The following is a 24,779-nucleotide window of genomic DNA, read 5'->3' on the forward strand; positions in this document are numbered from 1 at the left end:
TTAAACCCCCTCTTCTCGAGCTATAGGGCTTCCTCTTTAGACTCCGAGGCTTGAGTTTCCTTTTCGGTCATAATTCTTCTAGGGTAGTGGGTTCCATTATTGGGGAGTTCGGGTCGGGGGGTGTTTAGGCAAGAATTGTCTAACCAATAGATCTTGTATACCTACTTTCAACATTTTATGGCACGGCCAGACTCCTTGTGGTGTCAGGTCATAAAGGCCAAATATTTCCCATCCAATAGCCCTTTTGAAGCTAAACCCACATCTAAGGCATCTGTTGCCTGGAAATCCATCTTAGCCACGCTAAAAGGAACAGCCCGAGTTAGTGGTGACGGGCTAGCTAGAGCTATTCTCCATCCTTTACTTTATACGCATGGGAGAATGTCATGAAAATAATGACTACTCTTAGCCTAGTAAGAAAGTAGAAGCATGGTCTCTGTTCAGCTGCTCAATTTTCTTTCAAAATTAGGCTAGGCTCGTATTCAAGGTATGGAACCCCCTTTCTTCACCTCGTCCCGTCTCAAGATCTTCAACTATTTCTTCTCAATCTTTTCATAGACGATGATTTGGCAAGAGAAGAGGATTAGACTGAATGTGAAGAACCCCTATCTTAGTCTCTTACATTCTAGTCATAAAAGATGTCTAGGCAACAAAATATTCTAGTTTAGATCGAATTTTCTGAGTCAAGTTGATTCCAATATTTGATGGGCTTTGATTAAAAAAAAATGAAATTAGATTGTTGGTAAAACATAATAAGAATATTATCAATCTGAGAAAAGGAAAGGAGTAATTACACTCGAACTAAGCAAAAAAGATTCAACGGTATTTGGTATAATTGACATTTCATTAATTGCCATATAAGAAAAAAGGGGCTCGTCACTTGGATTCAGAGGGCTACGGTGTTGCTTGCCTAGCCACTAAAGCCCTTTGCACGTTGAGGAGTGTGGTGATAAATGAGGTAGACCCCTAACCAAGCCTTCTTACTTAACTTCACTAAGCTGTTGAAGTTAAGATGTCCCAAACAAATATGTAATACCATAATTAGGCTCCGTACCTATTTGATTTGCCTGAGCTTCCATAGGCTTTCCCTCGAAAATGTATATTCCTTCATGTTTGAATCCTCTGGCTAGAGTCTCTGAGAAATTAATAGAGTACAAAACTTATCTTCAAGCTTTACCTTATTCTGATCGTTTAGAGGGCGATCGGAGTCACTGAATGAAGTCCTCCATTTCTTTCGGAGGTTTGACCTACGGCGGCGAGAGATGACTAAGTGACATATGGAATATGGCGATGACAACGGCATGTCGTAGAAGGAGATAACAGGTAGAACTAACGACCCACTAAGACTAACGTATCTACAACTACATCCCCGAGCGACAGTCAAACGGAGGCGTGAATGCAAGATGCCAGCGAAACGGAATGATCGACCGGACAGAGGCTAGGGCTGCTTCCTTCCCACTGCATCCTTCCTTGTGTGTCGGAGATATAAAGTGAGTGCACCGGAAAAGAAGGGCAACTGGGTCGATCTATTCTATGGCGAAGCATCTGAAGCATAACTGCACACTCACATGATCTGTGCTGAGAGATAGGAGCATTCGATGGAATCGGTGAACTACACTTGCTTCTGGATATATGTGTGGGACAGAGGGCTCATGGTACCTTCTACTCATCCTGCTTTGAGAATCATGTGAACGGAGAGTGGGCAGAAGGGAAGGAGGTCCTCATACGGAGTCACTCGCACACTTAGTTGAGCAGTGCGAGAGACTGGGGAATGGGTCGAGTAAACTCCCCTGGGTCGGAAAAATAACAGACGAAGCTTTACAAGAATAGGGCTTTGATTTGATTGGTATTGATTTTTTCTTACTGATAGGAAAGGATGGCGCCTGGGTATGTTATAGAAAGGGAAGGCAGAGGTAATACTTCGAATGGCGAACAGAGGTGGCTCGGCAAGTAAGGAATGGGAAATCATCAAGGATGACTTCTTTGTTGGCGAAACGAAGGTCACGCTAGCGCTAGTGATTCTCTGAGCCGATCTGGATTTCCAACGCCTCAGGAAACTGGTCGAGATAGATGACAACACCTTTTTCCTCTTTTCCTTACCGAGAGGGCAATCTTCTCTTATGGCCTTCACCTCCCGCCCGGCTCGGAAATAGAACCCGGCTTGATGAGATGGCTGGGTCTTGTGACCTAGCTACCGAATTGACTTAATGAAATGGTAGATGTGGCCAAAGGGGGGTCGAACAGCAACGAGAACTCACACCTTTCTTCTAGGAAGCCATGCCGAAAGGGGGGAAGCCCAGTATAGTAGTAATCCAATAAGAATGTGACAAATCCAATTCAAAGAAAAGTGTAAGTCACATTGATTCGGTCTTCGGGCTCACCTGATCTTCTTGGGAACAGAGCGTACCCTATGAAGAAGGGAAGAGAGTAGCTTGGGACAAGATATCCTTACCTTCTTGCTTGACTAACTATAGCGCTAAACGAACCAATTGCTTTTAAAATGACTTTGCGTTCATTATTAAAGGAATCCTAAGGTAACTCTGCAACCTTCACAGGGAGGACATGAAGAGAGCGATCCTCATCACTTGTGATCTCGCAAGGATAGAAGGTCTTAGGCAGAAAGAATTCCCTAAACAGAGTCAGTATAAAGATAGAGCTCCAGTAAAGGAACTAGCCTTCCAATGGCCAAGCCCCTTTCGCCGCCCTATCTAGATCCTTGGGGTTTAACCCCTTGAGAACCGTGCAATCCCATAAATCGATCGCAAATAGCTCCCAAATCATCCGATGGAAAGGAGTCCGGCCCACTAAGGCCTTATCACCTTTCACCGAAGATGAAGACCAGAAAGGATGCCAATTCAGGCCACCTCCATAGGGATGGAAGGTAGTTCTGGTACATACCTTAAAAAAAGGTCCTTCGCTAGGATACCGTACTTCTCCAAAACACTCTCGACATCTTGTTTGGTTGGTAAAGGGGATGTTTACCTGGGAAAGGGATAGTCTTACCTAAGAAAGGAGCTACTGGGGTGGAAGATGAAAAGCTAGATGTCATCAGCTTTCCGAGTGAAACTAAGAGAATGAGACAAGTAGGGAGCTAGTCGGAGTGTGGGAAAGTCTATAATAGGGTTAGTGGCTAGGAGTTTTGCCTAGGGATGATGTTGATGCTGGACCAGCTTCTTTACCCGATGATCCAAAGAGATTCCAAAAAAACTAGGACCTGAGAGAGTTCTCCTGTTGGAAGGCGAATAAGAGATCCAATTTTTTCTACTTGTGGTGTGCATGACTCGAACAAGGAGATGTCTAGCCAATCAGAGGAGTTGTTACACAGCGTCTAGGGGCTTCCACACTAGGAAAGAGAATCACTCAACAGTGGCAGTGCCAATTCGATTGGAGATCTTTGTCCCAATTTCGAAGATTCTGATTTGATTTCTCCTGATCCAGATTCTATACTTTCATCAGCTATTGAGAACATTATCATTGCCTTTTGATTTGGCACTTTCATTAGCATTGGTCCAGCAGTGACTTTGTTCTTCCTGGCTGAAGCGTTCGGTTCATTAGATACTGAGAAAGGGTTTTTCCTTATAAGATAAGTGGGATTCCCAACTATCCTTCCATCCGCCCTTTATCAAGCTACAAGTTAGTTTGTTTGGCCCTCATATGGATGAGGACCTCGAAAGCTCAACCTCCTTTCGTAACAACTTCTCTAGTATGACCTTCGCGAAGAATAGAACATTGTCGGTCAGATAGATGAGAATAGGACTGGTAAAGAACTCATTGACTCCTAGTCTATTCCATTAGAGCTACCTATGTATTGAAAGACAATGTACTTTCCATACTCTCCCTTGGAAGGACAGATAGCATTCGTATCCGAGGTAAAGGATTTGATCCCGTGGTTTACCCTGCTTGTAGAGCTATCAAGTTTTCCTTCCTTTATTTTGAGTTGCTAGTAGGAAGCTAGGCTATGGAAATTCGATTCTAAGGTGGGCAAGGTTTAGAATCTCTTAGGACAGTTTCTAATAGATTTGATTGTAGCTACTCCTCTTTATGTTGGGAGTAGGGATGCGGTTGGTTCGTGAAACATTAAAAAATCCATGTTTGTGGAATTGAATACTTTGCTTCAAAGACCATTATGACTTCATCCAAACCTAAGTTTTTAGGGCTTTGAAGAAGATTCATCATTCGAAGAGCTTTTCGCTTGTTTTGGATATAGACCAACTAAGGAGAATTTCTATCTTTCAGATAAGAGAGCTTTACCAGTCTTGTCTTTGCTTAATCCCTTTCAACCTTGGAAGAAGACCCTTACAACCGTACTCCGACTATTCCGTATTCAAAGTCAGTCCCTCTCTCCATCCAGCACGTCGCCCATAACTTGATTCCGAAATCCATAAGCATTCCATGAGAAATAGCATACCCTACTTAGAGATTGGCTCTATTACATCTTACAACAATCGAATAGACAACTAGGAAGGAAGTGATTTAAAGCAAGCAATGTTTTCTCTTTCCCAGTCATCTGCTATTGATAACACCACCCGCCACCACGCCGGCCCCTCCCCCCTCCCTCCCTCCCTCCCTTTGTCTCGGTGTCCGTAAATGCATGCATGCTCTGTCTCTCTCTCTATATGAATTGTCATGGCTATCGCGACCTCGAAATGGCCACAGGCATTGCAGCTTCTGATTGAGGTCGCCATGCTATGGACAATTTCAATCCGAGGTTTCCACAGCCAACAACGACTTATCTAAGCTTGTCCATGCACAACATCCATGGCCATCGTCGTCCGGAAGGGGAACAAGGAGAGATGACCATGCCATAAAATAGATGCTTAGGTTTGCAAATGGAGGATGCAAAGTGCTAAACTGTTGAAAACTTGGGTATGTTTTTCAGATTTTTCCACTTCAAAAAATATTGTATTATAAGAGAATGAATTAGGTTGAAATACTCTTTAATAATCCTTACATAAACTAAATCTTTTACAAATTTATACTTATTACATACCTAATTTGACAGAAAGCACTTCCAGTAGGGTTGACGGCTGTGTGGCCCTCATTCAGTTGGAAGTAGGAAAAAAAATCTCGGCACGAGCAATGACTTAGTCTCCTTCTCCGCTTCAACTCAACCACCTACCTAACTTCTTAGAAAAGATCCGATAGACAGCAGCTACCTAAGGTGCTTTTAAGCCCTTCACCAATCACGGGCTTTCATCTAGTAAGTCCTAGTACTATGTTCTCCAAGCTTGACTAATAGAATAGGCAGGCCTTTTAGAGAACAGTAGAATGTTGGGTTAGCTCTGCCTTTAAGTGATAGGGGGCTGAGGGGTCCCAAACGTGTTGTTCAAAATACAATTGAGTGCTAAGAGTCTAAAATAGTATATAAATCAAATTCTAAATATTCTGAATCTACTTGAATATATATATATATATATATATATATATATATATATTTTTTTTTTTTTCCGGGCGGCTGCTCAACCACTTTTTCTGACATAGCAAGCCGGTAAGCCAAGACAATGAATCACTAGCCAGATTTCCAACATGGCACTTTATATATTTTTAAGCATACAAGCACTGAGCTGGCATCATGTAAAAATGGCAAAGAAAAGTTAAAGAAAAAATAGAAAGTATAACAAAAAGCCCCAAAAATAAAAGAAGATTTATGCGGATTGCAGGGGCAGGAGCGGCATCACCGCCCCCACATCGCCGGCCAGGGCCACCATCTCTCTCTTTCTTTGCTGTTCCGTCTTTAAAAAGAATTGGTTTTTTTATTTTTTATTTTAGTTTTACCCTTCTTCAGATGTCGTGCCCATCTATCATCACAATAGCCCCACGTAAGCTTACTGGCATCACATTAACATCATGTCAACAAAATTGGATGAGCAATTTATCGGAAGGAAAAGATTAAACCAGATATTGAACATTAAGGACTTGATAACATTTTGGTCCAAATATTTAGTATTTTGATTAAATCTTCTTTTTAAAATTTTCCCTTATCGTCCTTCTCACAAAGAAAAATCAAGTTTCCATGTAAATTTTCCGTTTTCCCCACTTTCTTTCCCCCTTTTCCAAACTTAGCCGACTCAAATCCCCATCATGTCCGACTGATTCCGTCTAAGGTGGAGTTGTGTTCCATCAGTAATTCATGGTAAATTCGGGTCTCAAATTCTACATTTTTTTTTTTATTTTTAATAATTCAATTTCGTGGGGTCCCAACCTAAGGAGTTACTTCCTCTTTTATTTTATTTTCCATAAACTAGAGTTCTACCTTTTTTCCTCTTATTTTTTTCCATAAATTCGAATTCTACTAATTCGACTGCTTCATCCGATAAATTCACCTCATAGTGTTTGTTTCTTACTTTCTTTTTTTTTTTTTTTTTTTTTTGGTGGGGGGTTCGATATATGTTCCTTAGCCTGTATAAGCAGGGCTAAAGTTCAATTAACAATGTGCAGGCCCAAAACCACCACGAGCAAATCCTCACTTGCCAAAAGAGTTGTCAACGGTTTGGTTCCCTTGCGGCTTGGGGTATCGACCGAATCAAAACTAGGAAAAATGTGTCTCCTTGCAACCCGACCTAACCCAAGAAGAACCTGAACCGAACAACCCGTTCGTCGAGTTTTCGGTTTCCTCCTTCATAAATGGGCTTGAGAAAGAGGTTTAAGGACTGGATCTTAGTCACGCAGTTAACTAATCAAAGATCAGAAGGTCAAGGGAAAGGATCAAGACCATATTTAAGACGTCACACAAGATATATTAAGCTGTTAGGGACCCATAATTTACAAGCTAGATTTAATCTGATGGGGTCCATAATGTAGTTTGTGGAGATGGACTTTCCATTCATAAGGAAGATCGTTATCTTCCATGAGAAGTTTGACACTTCTTTCCTACGAAGAAGCAACCAGAAGGACCACCATCCGGAAGAAGTGCCAACTCCACAGGAGTTTCAGCGCCTTCCTGGACTGACAACATGCCAGTGTTGAAGTTAATGCCCGTTTTGACAAATCCGAGCCACATGGAATTCACAATGAAGTTTGGGTACTTCTTGGTGAGGATCCTAGTGTAAGCATTCATGGCTGCTTTTAAGATAATGTGAGCAAGAAAGACCGCAGGCCAGCCTTTAGCTTCCAAAGAACCGTTCTTGAAGTCTTCAAGAAAAGCCTTCACAACCCCGTCCACATTTCCATCCATGAGGTTCTCAGCATCGCTCAGAACTCCCCTGGCCTATTCATTAGACACTCTCTGAAAGGAGAATCACCAAAATTAACAAAATCAGCAGCGTAGCTTCCCCAAAGGAACTTCAGTCCAGGATATAAACAGCACTGCAAAATGCAAAGTGGGATTTGAAGCTAGATACATATTTTCTTGATTAAAAATAATGACAAACAAATCAGTTGTTTATAGAGTGCATAATAGAATTTGAAGGGGTTGAAGTGAGACCATCAAGGTGTGGTTTCTTCCCGGTGCTTGCAGAGCTGTGGATTGTCAACATGCCCAACTTGAAGAAAGGGTGGAAAGGAAGGGGCCTGCAGGGAGTTGCTTCCGTCAATTCCTCACCTTTCTTACTTGGTAATCTTGGATTCCCCAATTTGTTGTCTATACCACTACTGCTGAGTCTGGAAAATTAGATGTTTATGGCGTCAATGAAAAACTATTATCCCCACAGTCGTCAACAGCAGAATTACCTTCCTCACTTTGCAGATTAAAAAACTTCGTATTGGTGAAGTCCATAAACTGGCATCTCTATCAGAGAAATGGCTGCAGAATCTCATTTCTCTTGAGTTCATATGGATATCAGATTGCCCAAGATTAATGTCTCTGTCCCAAGGACTCCCACATCTCTCTTCTCTTGAAGGCAACTGCAAAGGCATTGATTTTAAAGAGGTTGATAGTGGCAGTACTATGCAATCGAAAGGCTTTCTGAATCTATGTTCTGTGATAATTAAAGAAGCAGCAAAACCAGATTGGCCACCAGAAATGTTCAAACAGCTTCCAAATGTAAGAAAGCTCGAGATTGAAAGCTGCAGTCACTTGGTTAGCCTACCTGAGTCAATAGGCAACCTCCAGTCTCTACAATGTCTACGAATGCCGGAAATTAAAATCTTTGCCGACGACAGTATGTTCTCTCGCTGGTTTACTAGAGTTGGAGCTATCTAGTTGTCCCATAGGGATGGAAAGATGCCAAGGAGAGAGTGGAGAAGATTGGCATAAGATTGCTCATGTTCGCAAGATTATATGTGGTGGATTGGTTCAAGCAAGGGAGTTACAAGAAGTCAACAATTTTTGCAGCTCAAAATTGCTTTCTATTTCAGTATTTTGAACTTCTAGTAATTGCCTGTGATAAGTACCCTGTTTCCTTCATTTGTATTCTTATCTTTCAGGTCATATCCAACTATTATCATTTTTATGTTCCAAATTTATAAAATATATTGACTAGGCATAAATTCATATATCCATAGTATGCATGGTGTTGCATGTTGGTTATTAATTTAGTGTTTATTCTCCCTTTTGGAAGTATGATATGAACTAGTACTTAGAGAAGTACACACTGCGTGAAAATTAAACCTATATATGTATAAGATATAGCTTTATGTATAACCATACAAGCTCTATCATTCTAAAACACAGTGGAAGAATTGTTCTTCTGAAAAGAATGGAAAAACAGATAGGATCCCAATTGTTGGAAAAATGTCGGATTGGTTGAATTGGAATATCCCAAAATCTTACTCATGAGCATTCCATCTCAGAAAATCAGGTCTTTAAATTTTGATTATTCTATATTAAGGTACGGTGTCCATCTAAAATGAACCAAATTATCCACTGAACAAGTTTCCTGTTTCCATATAACTTTTTTTTTTCTGCATATAATTTATCATTAGATATTAGTTAACTATTGCTATTATTAATCAACTTTTCTTATTTGAGCCAAAACTCAATTTTCCTTCTTAAATAAGCTTTAAAGCACTCCATCAATTTTCCCTTCTTAAACCATTCTTTTATTCTCAATTTCAGTAAATTCATGGTTTTCAAATGGAGAAGCCAATTCTACTTTTCTCATAACTAAGCGATAGATAACTGATGAATTTTCAATGCATTTCTACCCTGAAGTATTCACTAAGCAGCTAACTGCATGAAAAGCTGATCTTTCTCGCAAGAAATCCTCTTCAATGAAAGTGGAACGGCATGTCTCTTATCATCAGAAGTCAAAGACTAAAATTGACTCTTTTTTTTTTGGTCCTCCTCATAGCAGTTTCTTTTTTTCCTTTTGGCCAGCATCCTCACAGCAGTTGGCTTGACTGTTCCAAAAAAGAAGATTAGCCAACAATAAGTGCTTTCCATGGGAAAGTACTGTCAAACAAAGAAGGGCTATCCAAGGAGAACTTTGTAATTGAGGGATTGTAAATCACGGGAACAAGATTTTTAGACCAAAAAGAGATAAAAAAAGAAAAAGAAAAAAGCAAGCAAATCACAAGAACTAGATACGCCAGAGTAGATTGACTCAAAAAGGGGTATTTCAATCTGTTCACTAAACAGCTGGGTCAATTAGTCACTTAAGGTGCAGAAATAGCATCACCCGAAGATAAATGAGGACAGATGCAGATGAAATTGGTTCCAAGAGATTAACATCATGCGCATGCCAGTAAATATTGTGAAAAAGACCAAAAAAGAAAAAGACTCAACAATGGAAGTGCACTCTGTTTATCTATTAACAGATTATAGCCACCATAAAAGAAAAAAAAAACAAAGATCAACAATAAGTCTAGCCAAGGAAACCAACCAGACGATGAGTTGACACTAGAAATGAGTAATTCACAGACATTCTCAATGAAGATATGAACACCTTTTTTTTTTTTTAATGGCTTCATGCTACAACTAAAATTGGACATGGCTATTGTCTGAATTGACTTTTACTTTTTACTTCTTGCTTAATAAAACCTTACAATTCATGTATTTTGATTCTTTACAAACTGAAAACACTTGAAACTTTCACAAAATGCAAGTGTTTGATATGCAGATTCACATATGATATTATTGTAATTTTTAGAAATTTGAATAATATTTTAATTTGTGGGAAAAAAAGAAAGTTGTTTTTGCTTTCAATTAAACTGAAACAACAAATGATCCGGCCAAAAAGCTTTGACTTAACTGTTTATCCTCCAAGCTGAATGTTGTTGTCAACAAGGAACTCATGGAAGCCAATTACAACTACCAAAATGCATAGAAACTACAAGCAAGAAAGCTGAGTACATACAATACAACCATTACAACCACACGGCATAACAAGAGTTTGGATGCCACATGCCTTGAAAATTTGGGAGAACTACAATATACCTTTGGAAATGTGGATCTAATGGAGCTTACTTGCAGCATTGCCATATATGAAGAAAGCAGCTCAATATTCATCAGGTCTGAATTTGGATGGTATATATTAAGCAGGGGGTCTAAAGGCATAGCTCCATGGATGGAAGAACAATCTCAATGCAACTTGCTGCTCTTGTGCAAGTACATTCTTCTTTGAACAGTTTTTATAATTCAGAGCAATCAGCACAAAAAGATCAGGCTGCCAATCTACATCGAGTGTCACCAAAAGATCCCAATAGTGATCTTATTGTAGTCCTGTATAAAACCCAGCGCCAATTGCTGGCTCTCAATAACCAGGTCACGGCTATCTCAGTTACCAAGGAAGAGGGGGTTGGAAATATGGAATCCCTCAAACCTCAAAATCAGGTTTTATGGACTGTGTCTCCTGAATGCGTGAGGGGGCATTCTGAGCCACCAAGGCCCTCAGATTTGTAAAGTCAGGTGTCCTGTTTAACCACAATAATGTCCCCCCACCAGGTAGGCAGACACAAGTAATAATGTGCTCTTTACACTGAACATCCACTTTGAAGCTAAGTCTTTTTTGTATCATGAGTACTAGATGTTCCCGGAAGGGGTACTTTCTAAGGTAGCTTTCCTTTTTTTTTGCAAGCTCGTGGCTTTCTAGGATGGATGTAATGCAAACTCGTACAAAGGGCATCCCCATCATTATGTCGTGCTTTTTGATAAATCAGAATCCAAACAATCAACAAATACCAGACTGCATATGAAGCTCCTCAAATTCTTGCTTTAGCTGATGCTTAAAGAAATGTGAAGCCTCCAGTGGTTTCCACTTATGTTTCTGTTTTTTCTGCCACTAGAAGAGTTTCATACTATAAACAGAGTTATGCCATTTACCTCTAAGTGAAATCTCTGACCTAGCAAAACACAAAAAAAAAACCCTTTTGTTATCTTTCAGGCTTCATACTAGTTTATACTGCGTCATGTCACAATTTCTAGCATGGAGTCTTCATTAACTATTCTTACTTAACCATCACCAGTACTCTCGACATGAGCAAGAACCATCCCTGAAGAAATGAAAGCGACTTCTGTCTCTCACCAGAATCTCTAGTTTATAGAGTTTGGAGACGAGCTTCATAAATGCATGACAATCCCGGCAAATCCTCAAATTCTTCACTATTTTGATAGTGCTGCCCTTGCACGATCTTGACATTCCAAATGCTACAGCAAGCTTTTCACTGTGCCTAGACACTGAATCTTCTTTTTCCTCCTCTTCTAGATCATGCAAGACCATCTTGAGCTCTGGAACATAACCTCCTTCAACCCTTAACCTCAACATGATCTCCGTCAACTTCTCATTAGCCTCTTCTGCAATCTCACCCTGGTTTTCACCAGCAACAAAACCATACATGGTCTTGTCTACTTCAATCATGCTCCAACCAGGATTTTTCTTCATTCTCTGGTCTCTCATTGATCTTCGAATTGTAGCAACATCCCTCCATTTCCCTGCAACAGCATATATGTTTGACAGCAGCACATGGTCACCAGAATTGGTGGGATCAATCTCAGAAAGCCTTTTCCTAACTTGCTCCCCTATCTTGACATTGTTGTGAATGCTGCAAGCCCCTAGAAGAGTTCGCCAAATGATAGACGTAGGGGCAACAGGCATTTGACAGACAAAGTCATAGGCCTTCTGAAGTTGACCAGCCCTGCCATATAAGTCAACAATACAACCATAATGCTCAATGGCTGGCTCTATTCCATACATATCTTTCATCATAGAAAAGTACTTCCAACCTTCTTCAATCAACCCAGAATGACTACAAGCATATAGGATGGAAATGAAGGTTATTCCATCAGGCACAATTCCACACCCTTTCATTTTATGGAAAAGTTCTATTGCTTCTTCCCCATAACCTTGCATTGCCAAGCCTGCAATCATGGTAGTCCATGAAACAATGTTTCTTTGGTGTAGCATCATCTCGAAGACCAACCGAGCCATGTGTATATTACCGCACTTAGAGTAAGTATCCAACAATGCATTAGCCACAGAGATGATATTTGAAAACCCACATTTCTCTATAAATCCATGTAAAACTTTCCCAAACTCAAATGCCCCTGCATCAGCACACGCAGATAAAACTCCAGTCAAGCTCACCTCATTTGGTCTCATCCCTATTCGCTGCAAATCCCTGAAAAATCTAAAAGCCTCATCAAAGCAGCCATTATGTGCAAATCCAACAATCATAGTACTCCATGATACATCATCCTTCAAGGGCATTGCAGAGAACACCTCCATAGCAAGGTCAAGCAGTCCTGCTTTCGTGTACCCTGCAAGCATGGCATTATACGAAGTTGAATTCCTAAAAGGCATCGCATCAAACATAGCCTTAGCAAGCTTCAAGTCTCCACAACGAAAACTAGAAGTAATGATCGCATTCCAAGAAACAGCGTTGGGGTCACGCATTTCGTCGAACACTTGCCTCGCGAAGTGAGCATGCCCACATTCCCCGTACATGCTTATCATGGTCGTCCCAACAAAAACATGGGTGTCCAGCCCTTGAACCAGAGCTTGACAGTGAAGCTGAATTCCAGCCCTCAAAGACCGCAGATTCGCGGCTGCTTTAAGCATGAATGCGAAAGAAAAACTGTCAGGAGGAGCGACCGATTTCCGACGCATTTCATCGAACAACCAAAAAGAATTATGGGGGGTATCGGACTCAGTAAAACCCCGGATGAGGGTGTTGTACATGAACGTATCGGGGTTCGGGAAGTGAAGGAAGAGACGGCGAGCATAGTCGAGGGCGTCAGAGATGGTGATGGCGCAGTGAAGGAGGAGTTTTCCGGCGAACAGAGGATGGGTGTCGACGCCGGTTTTGCAGAGGCGGGCATGCACGATCTTGACGGACTTGAGTGTCCTGCAATGCTTCAATATCGACAGCGAAGGGCAAAGATTTGCTGGGTTGTTCATGCTCAGCTCATCAATATCTCACACCCTGCATGGTCGGAGACATGGAAATTGCATAGGTTTCCGCATGGTTTAAATACAGTCCCTGAAATTTGGTACATTGTATAATATGATTCCTAAATCTTTAATTTATTCAATATAGTTCATAAATTTTAACTCAATATGTAATGCCCTCATGAACTTTTAAATTGTTTAATATGATTTTTGGAGTTTTAGTACATGTGCAATTTAATCTCTAAATTATGAGAGAATTCAACATTATCAATATCATCGAATATTTCATATGGCTAATGACTAAATTGAACATTTACAAAATATTAGAGATCATATTAAATAAATTAAAAGTTCAAGGATTACATTGCATATGAGGTCAAAATTCAAAAATTATATGTTTCCTTATCTATTTAAACAAAGAAAATATCCTCATTTATAACAAGAAAAGCTAGAGGGGTTTTCTTTATTTTTATTTTTATTTTTTGGAGAAAAATTAGAGTTTGAACTAATGTAAATGAGCAGAAAAAGAAAAAGCAAAAGAAACAAAAATACTTTTTTATTGAATGCTTTCTTAAATTTAAAAAAAAAAAAAGTCATTGCTGACCAAATGCAGGTTTATGTCTTTAAAACTTCAACAAAAACTATGAATTCAGAACTATTTAATTTTTATTAGATTCATTGCTAGTGTAAACAACTTTTTAACTATTTGCGTCGTATGGATGACATGCGTAATTTTTATAACCAAATTTATCCCATGTGTCATCCATTTACTAATGCATGTGTAAATTTGTTTTAAACCGATAGTGAACTTAACAATTTATCCCATGTGTCATCCATCCCTAGCCCGGACCCCCTTACTCCATTAGTGATACACTTTCTCTTTGCAATACTCCGTCCTCATGCTATTTGCTTTTTTTGTCCAAAGAGATGCAATTCTGAAGAATAGTTGGTTGTATATAAGGATGATTCAAAAGGATTTAATTCTTACAGAATTAGTCACAAAAAAAAAAAAAAAAAGAGGAGAAAGCGGTGCGTAATGAAAAATGTAATCACAATTTAGGACCAACTTGGTTCCACAGTCGTGGGACTAAATACATTATATAGCATGATGTTGTTGCTGTTATTATAATAATTATGTTTCTTATGTCGCATTGATTACAAAATATAAATTATTGCTAACATATGGGTTTAGATATAAGATCTAATAATATGTTAACAACAATATAATTGGATGATTTTGGATTTCAAATTTCTTAGGGATATCAATAATAATGATATGAGATATTTAAAGGTGATATTCTAATCTACAATAAGTGTGAACAATTTTAATTTCATATTTTTTTTTGTTATGAATTCAAATGAACCATATATTAAATTTGTCGAGTTTATGGAGGCATGGATACCCCAAGTACCAAATTTGGCACGGGCAAACATAAGTGCCAAAACTTTAAAATGTATGCTTAAGTACCAAAATTGGAGAAAAAAATGAGCACTTATGTGTCAATAACGAGAATTTTCGGCCAAACAACTAACATGACTTTTTTTCATGAGATTTTCAACTAATGTGGCAATTCTTTTTTAAAAATAATTATTCATGTGGTGTTGACATGGCTAGATAAGCCCAAAACGATATCGTTTCAATCCAAATTTGATTTATGATATAAATATCAATTATATTAAAATTTTAAAATTAATTAAAAAAAGAATCATATCTAAGGCTTTGAAGCTTCTTACTATTGCCGCCTCACCGTTGTTGGAAGGGCCAACAACGGTGAGACAAGGGGCAGTTGGGGTCGCCAAGCCTCGGCCAATGGCCAACGACCCTAGCTAACAATTAGTGAGGGCCTAGGGTGGCAGTGGCAGCAAGGGTCTTCGTGGCCCTAGATCTAATTCTTTTTTTTTGTTTTAAATTTATTTTTTAAAATTTAAGTTAATTAATATTTATATTAAAAATTAAACTTGGTGGCAAAACAATGTCTTTTTGGGACAATGATAATGAGTGGACATTTTGGCAAGCCACCTAAATTGGTAACATCCCGTTAGATTTTCAGCAAATCTTGTCGGAATTAACATTTAAGTGTTTAATTTTTTTTTTTAAATGACACTTAAATGTACCTTTTGGAAGTTTTGATAGTACGTGTTCAACCGTGCAAAGTTTTAACACTTGGATCGTGCTTTTTTCCGAGTTTATGTATGTGTATTATAATATGACCACTATTATCGGTTAAAGATATTTTGATGATTTGAAAATAGGAATCTACTTCCCTTTCGACACTGTGTAGTTATATTAATCTATTTGTGGATCTAATGTATACAAGTATTAAAATAATATTATGCCGCGTCACATTTTTTTTTTTTTTGGTCCGTTGCTTAATATATACGAGTATTAAAATGTTATTATGCCACATTTTTTCCGCCTGCCGTACCACGTTACTTTACTTGTAATGCCGGTTGCCTCTTTTCAAATAGTGATTTTGTGGGAATTTTATATAAAGAGATATATCACGTAATTAAATAATTGGTACTAACTTCAGTTTTTTGGTATTCACTATACATTGTTTGAGAATAGCATTACACACATTCACATTAAATGACTAAGGTTTGTGTTAACTAGGAAACTTTATATTACCATAAACAATATCAATTTTTCCTAAAAGAAACTTTTTTTGTGCCATCAAAAAGGCAAGTTTTAAGGTTTTTTCTTAGATTTTTTTTTTGGTCGAAAGGTTTTTTCTTAGAATTGAAAAACTAAGAAAAAGCACACAAATGTTTACATGGTACGAAATTTTCTCTCGTTAGGTTTATAAGGTTTTTTTTTTTTTAGAACATCAGGTGTATAAAGTTGAACATGCAATCTTTTGGGAAATCTTTTGGGAAAGAATTACAAAGAAATTGCAGTATTTGATGGATACTCACTCAAAGATAATTGCAATTATTTTCTCTTCTTAATTTCATTTCTCAAACTAAAGGATACTGTGCATCACTATTTGAATTAGCAAACGAAGCAAACATAAGTGAGCAGAAATGAAAACAAAACAAGGGAAAATCTGATACAGAGTGAATCTAGAAAATAATTTCTTGAATAAAAAAATTAATTTAAATAAAAATTTGTGACATATCCGTGGGATAAAAAGAGAGTAAATTACAAATTTTCAATTATTTGGTAAAATGTAGTTATTATTTGTCTTATATATAAGTCGTGTCGTCGAGAGATAACATCTTAGCCCGTGTCAATTGCCCTTCGATCTTTGAAAATTTCTAGACAAAGGTGAAATAGACTGAATTTGACAATCAGAGAGAAATTATTCATTGCAGGAATTTTTAAACGTGTTTGTATAAAACGATGAATAGAGGATGAACTTTTGATTGTAGACAAAATATGCTCTGCAGAGCAAATATATTATATTAGTAAAAATGAAGAGAATAAGGAATAGAAGGGTGTGTTTGTTTTGTGAATACATTTTCGGGAAAACATTTTCCTCATTTTTCGGCGTTCGGTTCACTCAAGGAAATGAGTCAATGGAAAACGTTTTTAGTCAACGTAAAACGTTTTCCTAAAAAAGCTTAAATTTAGGAAAATGATTGAAAACATTTTTCGAATCTACAAAAACTTAGATTTGATGCTTGATTTACAAACAATTATTCTTATAAAAATATACTTTTAAAAAAATCGAACTTGAATTTTTTATTTAAAAAATAAAATAAAATTTGGAAAAAGTTTTAAAAATAAAAAATAAAAAATTCGAATTTCCTTCTTTTCTTTCATTCCTTTTTCTTTTTGCTTCTTCTCCACCCGTCACTGCCACAAGGATGGCTAGTGAGTTCTGGCCTCACCAGATCGAGCGATCTCATGGCCTTCGACAACAAGGCTTGAGCTTGCCCGAGGTTAATGAGCCTCAAGCCTCACTAGATCAGGTGAGCTTGTGGCCTCCATCCGATGAGGCTCAAGCCTCGCCAGATTGGGCGAGCTTGTAACCTTTAGTGGCCAGCTGATGAGCTCATCACCTCTAATGATAGTTGGAAGCTCACCCTTTGTAACCCAACTAAGAACGCACTACCAGATGAAGCAGAAGGGATGGTGTGAGGAAGCTAAGGAGTGGAGGACAAGAAGAAGGAAAAGAGAAAAAGGAAATAAAAAGAGAAAATAAAAGTAAATAAAAAAATGACAATATTAAAAATTCGAATTTTCTAAAATTAAAAATTCATTCTTTTTTCCTGCGATGAAGTGCGAAATTATTTTTTAATGGGATCCAAACGCAGAAATTTTTTTTAATTATACATCACTAAATAAAGAAAAACAAACTATATTCTTGGAAAATGCTTTTCCCAGAAAACATTCTCTTTTATCATTGAGTTTTCCGTTAAACAAACACACCCGGAAGAGTTTACAAAGCTATTAATCAGGGTTCAGTCTTTCTACTTGACTTACTCCAATCTCCTAGTTCTAATAGCCCCATAACAAGGTCGGAATAAAGTAGTATAAACCTTAAAGCCTTTAATTGTGGTTTATAGCCCGACTAAGTGTGGTCCACTCTATAAGTACACACACCGTAGTCACAGTCAAAGCATTCATATACGAATGATTACTGAGATGCTCTCTCATGGTGTACGTTCACATTTCACAAGATTTTTCAATGAATAAACACATTAAGAAAAAGCAAGTTTAGTATATTCCAATTTGCTCATCCACCTTCAACTGTCAATTTGACATCTATTTATTTAGGCCCTCCTAGCTTCCTCAATAAAAAGAGTTCAAATAGGCCAAAGTAGCTATTGCAATGTACGTTTGTAGCTTTAAAAAACTTTCTCGAGGTAAGGAATGGACTTTATTTAAAATAGATAAAACCGTTTCTCCTTCTTGCCCAATATTTCCTCTACTTAACCAAAATGAAAACTTTATTTTGATTTTTCTAGAACATCTCTCTATGGATTCCAAATCCTTAAATTAGCTCCAAAGCACAAATTTGAATTTGAATCAAATCAATTTACAGATGGGTGTTCTTTTCTAGATACGTGGAGTATTGTCCACTCCATTTATAGCGTGAACTTCCTACACAAGGTAGTCTATTTAGATTTTGCGAGTTCATCCAATCTCAGTCTGTTCACCTTTTGCACTAACATCCTTCCAAGCATATTGATATACTCATGTTATCCACCCTTCTATTTGAGCACCCCGATGATCCTAAGTCCCTTACTTGTTCACCATTATCTAAAGGTCCTTCCAACTTTAACATTTTGACTTGGTATCTTGCTTGCTATCTGCATAGTAAAGAAGTTCTCCACTATCATAGATGTCTTGTTAGGATCATCTGCATATGAAACTATGTATATAGAGGATATTGCATTTGGCCACTCAAATACACATATTTGTTCATAAGAAAATGTTTGACATCTTCCAAATATATGAGGAGTTTCCCGAAAATTTTCCCTTTTTGATGATGATAAAACCTTATGTAAACTTTCAATATGTAGATATTCATTTTGGAAATGAAATATTATTGGGCGTGTAAGGTAAAAGTTTTTGCCTTTGGGCCAGGGTGATTTATAAGATTTAGATTAAGGCACCAGGCAGTATAAGATATGAGGTACGTATGATATGCATTGAATTAATGTAGGAAAAACCATCAAAGTGGGTTGACCCATCTTCAAATCCCGCCCCAGCAGTCCCCTTTGATAAGCGATCTATAAATCTATTATAAGACTTTCTAGGTTTATGGCATGTTATGGCCTTGGCGTGGGATATCCTCCCCTCCTCTAAACTTTTTCATATAAAAAAATGTAGGAAATACAAGTCATACTCATAAGTTTTCCAAAGTTAAGCACGTGCAATAAGATCATTTTTGGACGAATAGGAGAAATAGATTATATATCATTTGTACTGTCACTTTCTTTCATTAAAGTATCAAAGCAAATTAGTTTTTTCCATAGATTTTTCTGTTCATGAATTTCAGCAAGTGTCAAAGAAAAAATTGTCAGAGTATAAATAAACTTTTCTGAGCACAAGTTTCTTTGAAAATCTTCATCTGTTAAGAGAATTGCAAGAAGCTTTACAGACAATATTTCTTCTACAATCATCAGAGAAAAAGATATATATCACAGTTGCATGCTCTTCAATTGTAAAAATAGTATTTTTTTTCTTTTTTTACACGTATCAGAGTAGTAAGACGTGCATTTCTAACTCATGCTCTTTCTTGCAAACTCAACTTCCTCTTCAAGGATCAGAGCAAAAGAAAAATGCTTACTCTGCTAACTTAACTTAATGTAGCACCAAGAAGTATTTCTGAACAAAAGTGTTAACACATGCTCTTCTTTCGCAAGCACAACTCTCTTAAAAAATTAGAGCAACGAATTTGTGAAAATATTATTTTGGCCATAAACCTAATGCACGGATTCCAACAAAACCCTACATTTTTCAATTGATCCAATATAGTCCTCAACATTTGCAAGAAATTCCAATGTGATCATTCCGACCAATTTTCACCTTAAAGGAAAATCAGGTCATGAAAAAGGCAATCATAGTTTTGGAGAAATTATTGTTCCACAATTCTAGGGCTGTTTATTCCATTCATTTCGGAGCAAGCAGATCCTGTATGATACCCGCTAGGGAGATGCTCTAACTTTATTTTCTTTTTTCTTTTTGTTGGTAGGGGACTAGCGTGCTAGCTTTTATCCTTGAGCAGTTGTATTAGGATTCTTATAGTAGATGTTCTCATTTTCACCTCAATTTGAAAGTGAAGCGTGAGAAATGCATCGTTCTCACTCAACACAGCATTTCATGATGCCAATTCGCCTTCCTTTTCAAGCATGACCATGGGAAACAACATGGACTGTCTCGTGGGCTAGTGGAACCAATCATCGTTCTTTTTCTAGGGTTACAGAACGAATCATCATTGCTTTTTGTCTTTATGGTTTTAAAGAACCGGTCATCATTCCAGAAGATGATGATGGCCTAGCACTCTCGTGGCGCCGAAGCCACTTAGCAAACGCAAAAATCGGGGTATGACTGGCATTATTTGTAATGATTCTCAAGCTATTGATGTTGCTTTCCCTTAAATTATAGTTGAGCTCCTATGGTAGCTCACTTTTTTTTTTTTTTTAATCTTTGTATTTGGCCAGATAAAAGTTTTACTATTTGTCTCTAAATTTACCCACCTTTCCAATCAAATTTTTAAACTTTACTTTATTTAATCAAATATTTTAATTTACATAAGGTTTATAAGCAAGTCCCTCCAGTTCAAATTCCTACATATTAAATTTCTATTAATTTTAAGTCAATCACATTTCTAGAATGGTCAATCCCACATTAAACCCACTTAAAAGGACACACTAGGATAAAACCTTGCGTATGTCCTATATTGTAATCGATTCTAGTGAAATCCCAAGAGATTACATGAATAGCTGAGCACTTAATTTGGATGTAGCAGATACTATGTTTATATCGCAAAGTCTTTCATTTAGATTAACTTAGGGGGTTGCATTTATCACTTTGTGAGTAAGGTCTTGTAACTCGAAAAAAACAAGTGGACGAAATGTTTTCTCTACGTGCATGATGAAATAATAAAACACTATAATACTATATTTTTTTTCATGTGTATAGTAAAACTAACGATGCATAATAGTCATATATGTGATACGGGATTGATCCAAAATATCTAATAACCTATTACATTTGCATATACACACAGTGAATCTAATTTAGCTTTACATAATGTTACTCATTATATATTTTTTTTCAAGTTGAATATGTATGAATAGGAAAATATAGCAAAAGTTACCATAGGTCTTGAAAATCATTTTTTGACCATTTAGGTACACTCTTAAACATTTCATCTACTTCAATTCAGTACTAAACATTTTCCAATATCAACCCACTTTTTTTAATGAACCATAAAAGAAATTGCCTTCGTGGAACGCAAGAGCTTTTTACATGAAATCTCAAATTGCACTTTTCAATATAATTTTATGAAATGAATGAATTTTTCAGTAAAGGCGTGTGGCTTAAGTGAATAAATTGGATAGATTTAGAATTCCGTTGCATCCCATTTGTAAAATTTAGGGCAAGTAATAAAATCTGCCCTTTTTGCAAGTGGAACTTAGAAGCCACCTCGTAAAGTCAAAACAACCGCAGAATCAAAAAGGAATAGAGGGACCTACACCAAATTCCGCGTAACAATCGGCATGATCCATTAAATGATTCAGCTTTATTGTTGTCAACTCTATTTAATAATTATCACAGTATCCATGACATGAATAATTAAGGTTTTTTGACAAGAAGCACGGCAAACATAGCTATAAAACCCCTTGGTCGATTGCTTCTATGTATGAAAAGGCTAGTGCTCTCATAGTCTTGTTAGAGTGCATCCAGGTACAAAATGCCTCCAAAAATGGCCATATGCTTACTTGTTTTTCTTCTCGTTGGCCTTCCTACTTTTGCCGCAGACCCTGACCCCGTTCAAGACTACTGCGTACCAAACCCTAAAGTCGGTAACGGCCGGACCACCAGATCCTCAGTGCTCCCGTGCAAGAACTCCTCCGAAGTCACCACCGATGACTTCGTCTTCTCGGGCATGAAGAATTTCACAGCCAACTTCTCTGAAACCGGACTGGCCGCCCTTTCTGTGAACCCCACGCTGTTTCCGGGGCTTAACACGCTAGGCATGTCATTCATGAAAGCCGAACTGAGAGTTGGTGGCATCAACCCGCCGCATTTCCACCCTAGGGCCACCGAGATCGCGTATTTGGTGCGAGGGAGCGTGTACTCGGGGTTCGTTGACTCGGCGAACCGGGTTTTTGCTAGGGTTATCGAGGCAGGCGAGGTGATGGTGTATCCAAGGGGTCTAGTGCACTTCCAAATGAATGTTGGTGACAAGCCGGCGACCATTTTTGGGAGCTTCAATAGCCAGAACGCCGGAGTACAGAAACTTCCGGCAACCATCTTTGGATCCGGCATAAACAGTGAGCTTCTTGAGAAGGCATTCGGGTTGAGCCCCAAACAGATAGGGCATATGAGAAGAAAGTTGGACCCCAAAACCACCAGGTAATTGACGTTGCCAGTGAAGGACGGCATAGTTGTATGATCTGTATCGGGCTCTTGTTTACTTCTAATATGCATATGATATATTGGATGGTTTATCATCGTTGTTTAAGACAAATATGTCCACATGAGAATTCCACTTCTATTTATAGTCGGTTATTTTTATATAGACATTTATAATACTTCATACGATCAATATTTCACTTTAGAAATCTTACTTGAGGTATATAATTGCAGCTATTAGGGAAAATTACTCAATCAATCCTAAATCTATCGTATGAATATTAATTCAATTATAAACTTTTCAATTTTATCAATTTAGTGCTAAATCTTTACGCGAAATTCTGATATAATCCTTCACATCAATTTTCGTCAGAAATAACTACTGTGGCAATCTAGTCATCGTCATCCATCTTAAGTGGTACACCGCCAAGTCAGAGACTTTTAGTCAAAATTGGCTAGAAGTATTACATTGGTATTTTATGTTAAGGTTTAGGTATATGTTGGTAAAATAGGAAAGTTTAGGACTGAATTAACATTCATACAATAGATATAGTACTGATTAGACAATTTCCCCACAATTACGATGAACTATTTATGCGATTCTCATGTTAATTAGTCTAGCTGGGTAGATTAGATGTGATCCTGCGAACACAGTTGATCACAGAAGTAGCCAGACGAAAGTGAACCCTTTGATCCAACCACATGCTCAGTCCAGCTAATTATTTTGAATAAAATAACAATTCGACATGTAGATCCGACCACATTTGCAGTTGATATCATGCGCTCTGTCAAGACTCTCTTCGATGCCTTGGTTCCAGATCTCCTGTTGCTACGATTGGCCCTTCAGACAACGAACAGAGAGGAACTGTCACTGTGGCAAGTTCGGCTTGCTCAATTGGACACTACATCGTTTTCCTTACTTCAATGAACTAGTTAGAAGGAAATTCCATTTCAGAGACTGTTAACCATGCCAGACAACTGCCTATGTAAAAAGTCAATTGACTATGTGACAAACTTCAAGAACCCTTAGCATTGAATGGAAACTACAATCCTAAGAGATAATAAAAACCACAAAAATATAAAGGCCAATCTAATTTTTGTGGCTCGCGCACTTTAATTTTTTTTTTCTTGAAACAAATGAATCTCTCACAAAATATACAAATGTTGATATATAGATTTAAATATGATTTTATCTTAAATTTTGAAATCTGAATGATATTTTAAATTTTGATGGGACTTTTATTTTTGATAACCATCAAGCTAGTAGGTCCCAACTTAAGCTCCCAGACACGAAAATCATTGATGAGAAACCATCATGGTGATTGGCCAAGTAGTGTAGAACTTACTTCCAAGTGATTTGAGCCGCTTGGTCACAAGTTCGAAAACTCTCCAACCACTCCTTGACCTTAAGAAGCCTTTGTCTGTCTACTGAATGATTAGGTTGTGTCATGATATATGTTGACTCCGGTTCTAATCCAACTAACAACGTGGTGCAACAATGGCGATGACTCAAATCTAACATTTTATTGTATGTGCTAGAACTTCTTTACTATTGCTTGAGGGTTGGCTAATAGCCTAATACCAATTGCCTTGCTCTACTCTTTCAAGAAGAGAGACATTGTGCACAAGGAAGAGCATTGTGCTCTATTTGTTAGAAATCGAAAGACTAAAAGATCCTGATTATTAATGGATGACAAAACTCATACATAATCATAATCAAATGTAAAAACATGAAACTTTGTGTACAAACCTCCAGCCATTCATGAAGTTCGATTGAAAACCAAATTTGCAGGGCCTTGAATGATCGGTGAATGGATACTTTTAATTAATTACCCTCGATGTCGATGATGTGTTATTTCACTATTTGAGGGGTTTGGCTTAGACTGATTTATATTTTCATTCAAACCTGCTCTTTTTAATAACTTCTTCCATCGAGACAATTATCCTGATTTTGGACTATCATCATACAACACAATGTGATTAATGGGAAACAAAATGTCAATGATATTAATGTAGGCAATAATTCACCAAACGTGGGATCACATTATGAGAATACCATCGGCCAAAATAAGTGGACACGCACGATTTTTCCTTAGCCAAAAGAAAAAGGTATTATGTGACCATAAATAACCTGTGATGGCCCATGGATAGAATGCCATCATAATCTCTCTGAGCATGCGTACTGCGGAAGTAGGAAAAAAGTAGGTACCAGAAGATATCAGCTCATGCCACCAGCTAAGATGTTGTAATTACATAATGCGACAAGTTTGGCTGCCATTTCGTTGCGGTAAAGGCTACAACTTTACAGGTCTATTACCCGTTGGCCATTGCAGTGTTTAGTTACAGTAACAGCTGCTACATAGACCTCTCGTATAACAGTTGTTACAACTTGGCTATAATAGCTATTCCCAAAATACCTTTTTTTCTTCCCACTCGCCATATCGGCGTTGGTGATAATCAATATACTTTTAATTAAAAGA

At 37.7% G+C, this 24,779-nt stretch overlaps 2 protein-coding genes and 1 pseudogene across 13 annotated transcripts; 1 reads left to right on the top strand and 2 right to left on the bottom strand.

The window, feature by feature from the left end:
- Positions 1-1,175: 1,175 nt before the first annotated feature.
- Positions 1,176-7,171, bottom strand: LOC120289863 (annotated as a pseudogene).
- LOC104425648 (pentatricopeptide repeat-containing protein At1g74630) lies at positions 6,690-13,299 on the bottom strand. 12 transcript variants are annotated; one of them, XM_039305615.1, is made up of 3 exons: positions 10,343-13,299; positions 7,421-7,839; positions 6,690-7,302 (listed from the first exon to the last, which is right to left on the bottom strand). In XM_039305615.1, the coding sequence occupies exon 1, from the start codon at positions 13,269-13,271 to the stop codon at positions 11,334-11,336; it is 1,938 nt and encodes a 645-aa protein (XP_039161549.1). In that variant the 5' UTR covers positions 13,272-13,299; the 3' UTR covers positions 6,690-7,302; positions 7,421-7,839; positions 10,343-11,333. The 12 variants fall into 12 exon arrangements, with proteins under 12 accessions (XP_039161549.1, XP_010036699.1, XP_010036696.1 ...); XM_010038397.3 differs by having other exon boundaries at positions 10,313-13,299; XM_010038394.3 differs by having other exon boundaries at positions 6,714-7,302; positions 7,421-9,276; positions 10,313-13,299.
- An 8,268-nt stretch (positions 13,300-21,567) lies between these two features.
- On the top strand, positions 21,568-22,463 carry LOC104425649 (germin-like protein subfamily 3 member 2). The gene has a single exon (XM_010038404.3). The coding sequence runs from the start codon at positions 21,635-21,637 to the stop codon at positions 22,301-22,303; it is 669 nt and encodes a 222-aa protein (XP_010036706.1). The 5' UTR covers positions 21,568-21,634; the 3' UTR covers positions 22,304-22,463.
- The last annotated feature ends 2,316 nt before the right edge of the window (positions 22,464-24,779 follow it).

Source organism: Eucalyptus grandis, chromosome 11 (genome assembly GCF_016545825.1).
Source record: "Eucalyptus grandis isolate ANBG69807.140 chromosome 11, ASM1654582v1, whole genome shotgun sequence".
In the NCBI taxonomy this organism is placed as follows: Eukaryota; Viridiplantae; Streptophyta; class Magnoliopsida; order Myrtales; family Myrtaceae; genus Eucalyptus; species Eucalyptus grandis.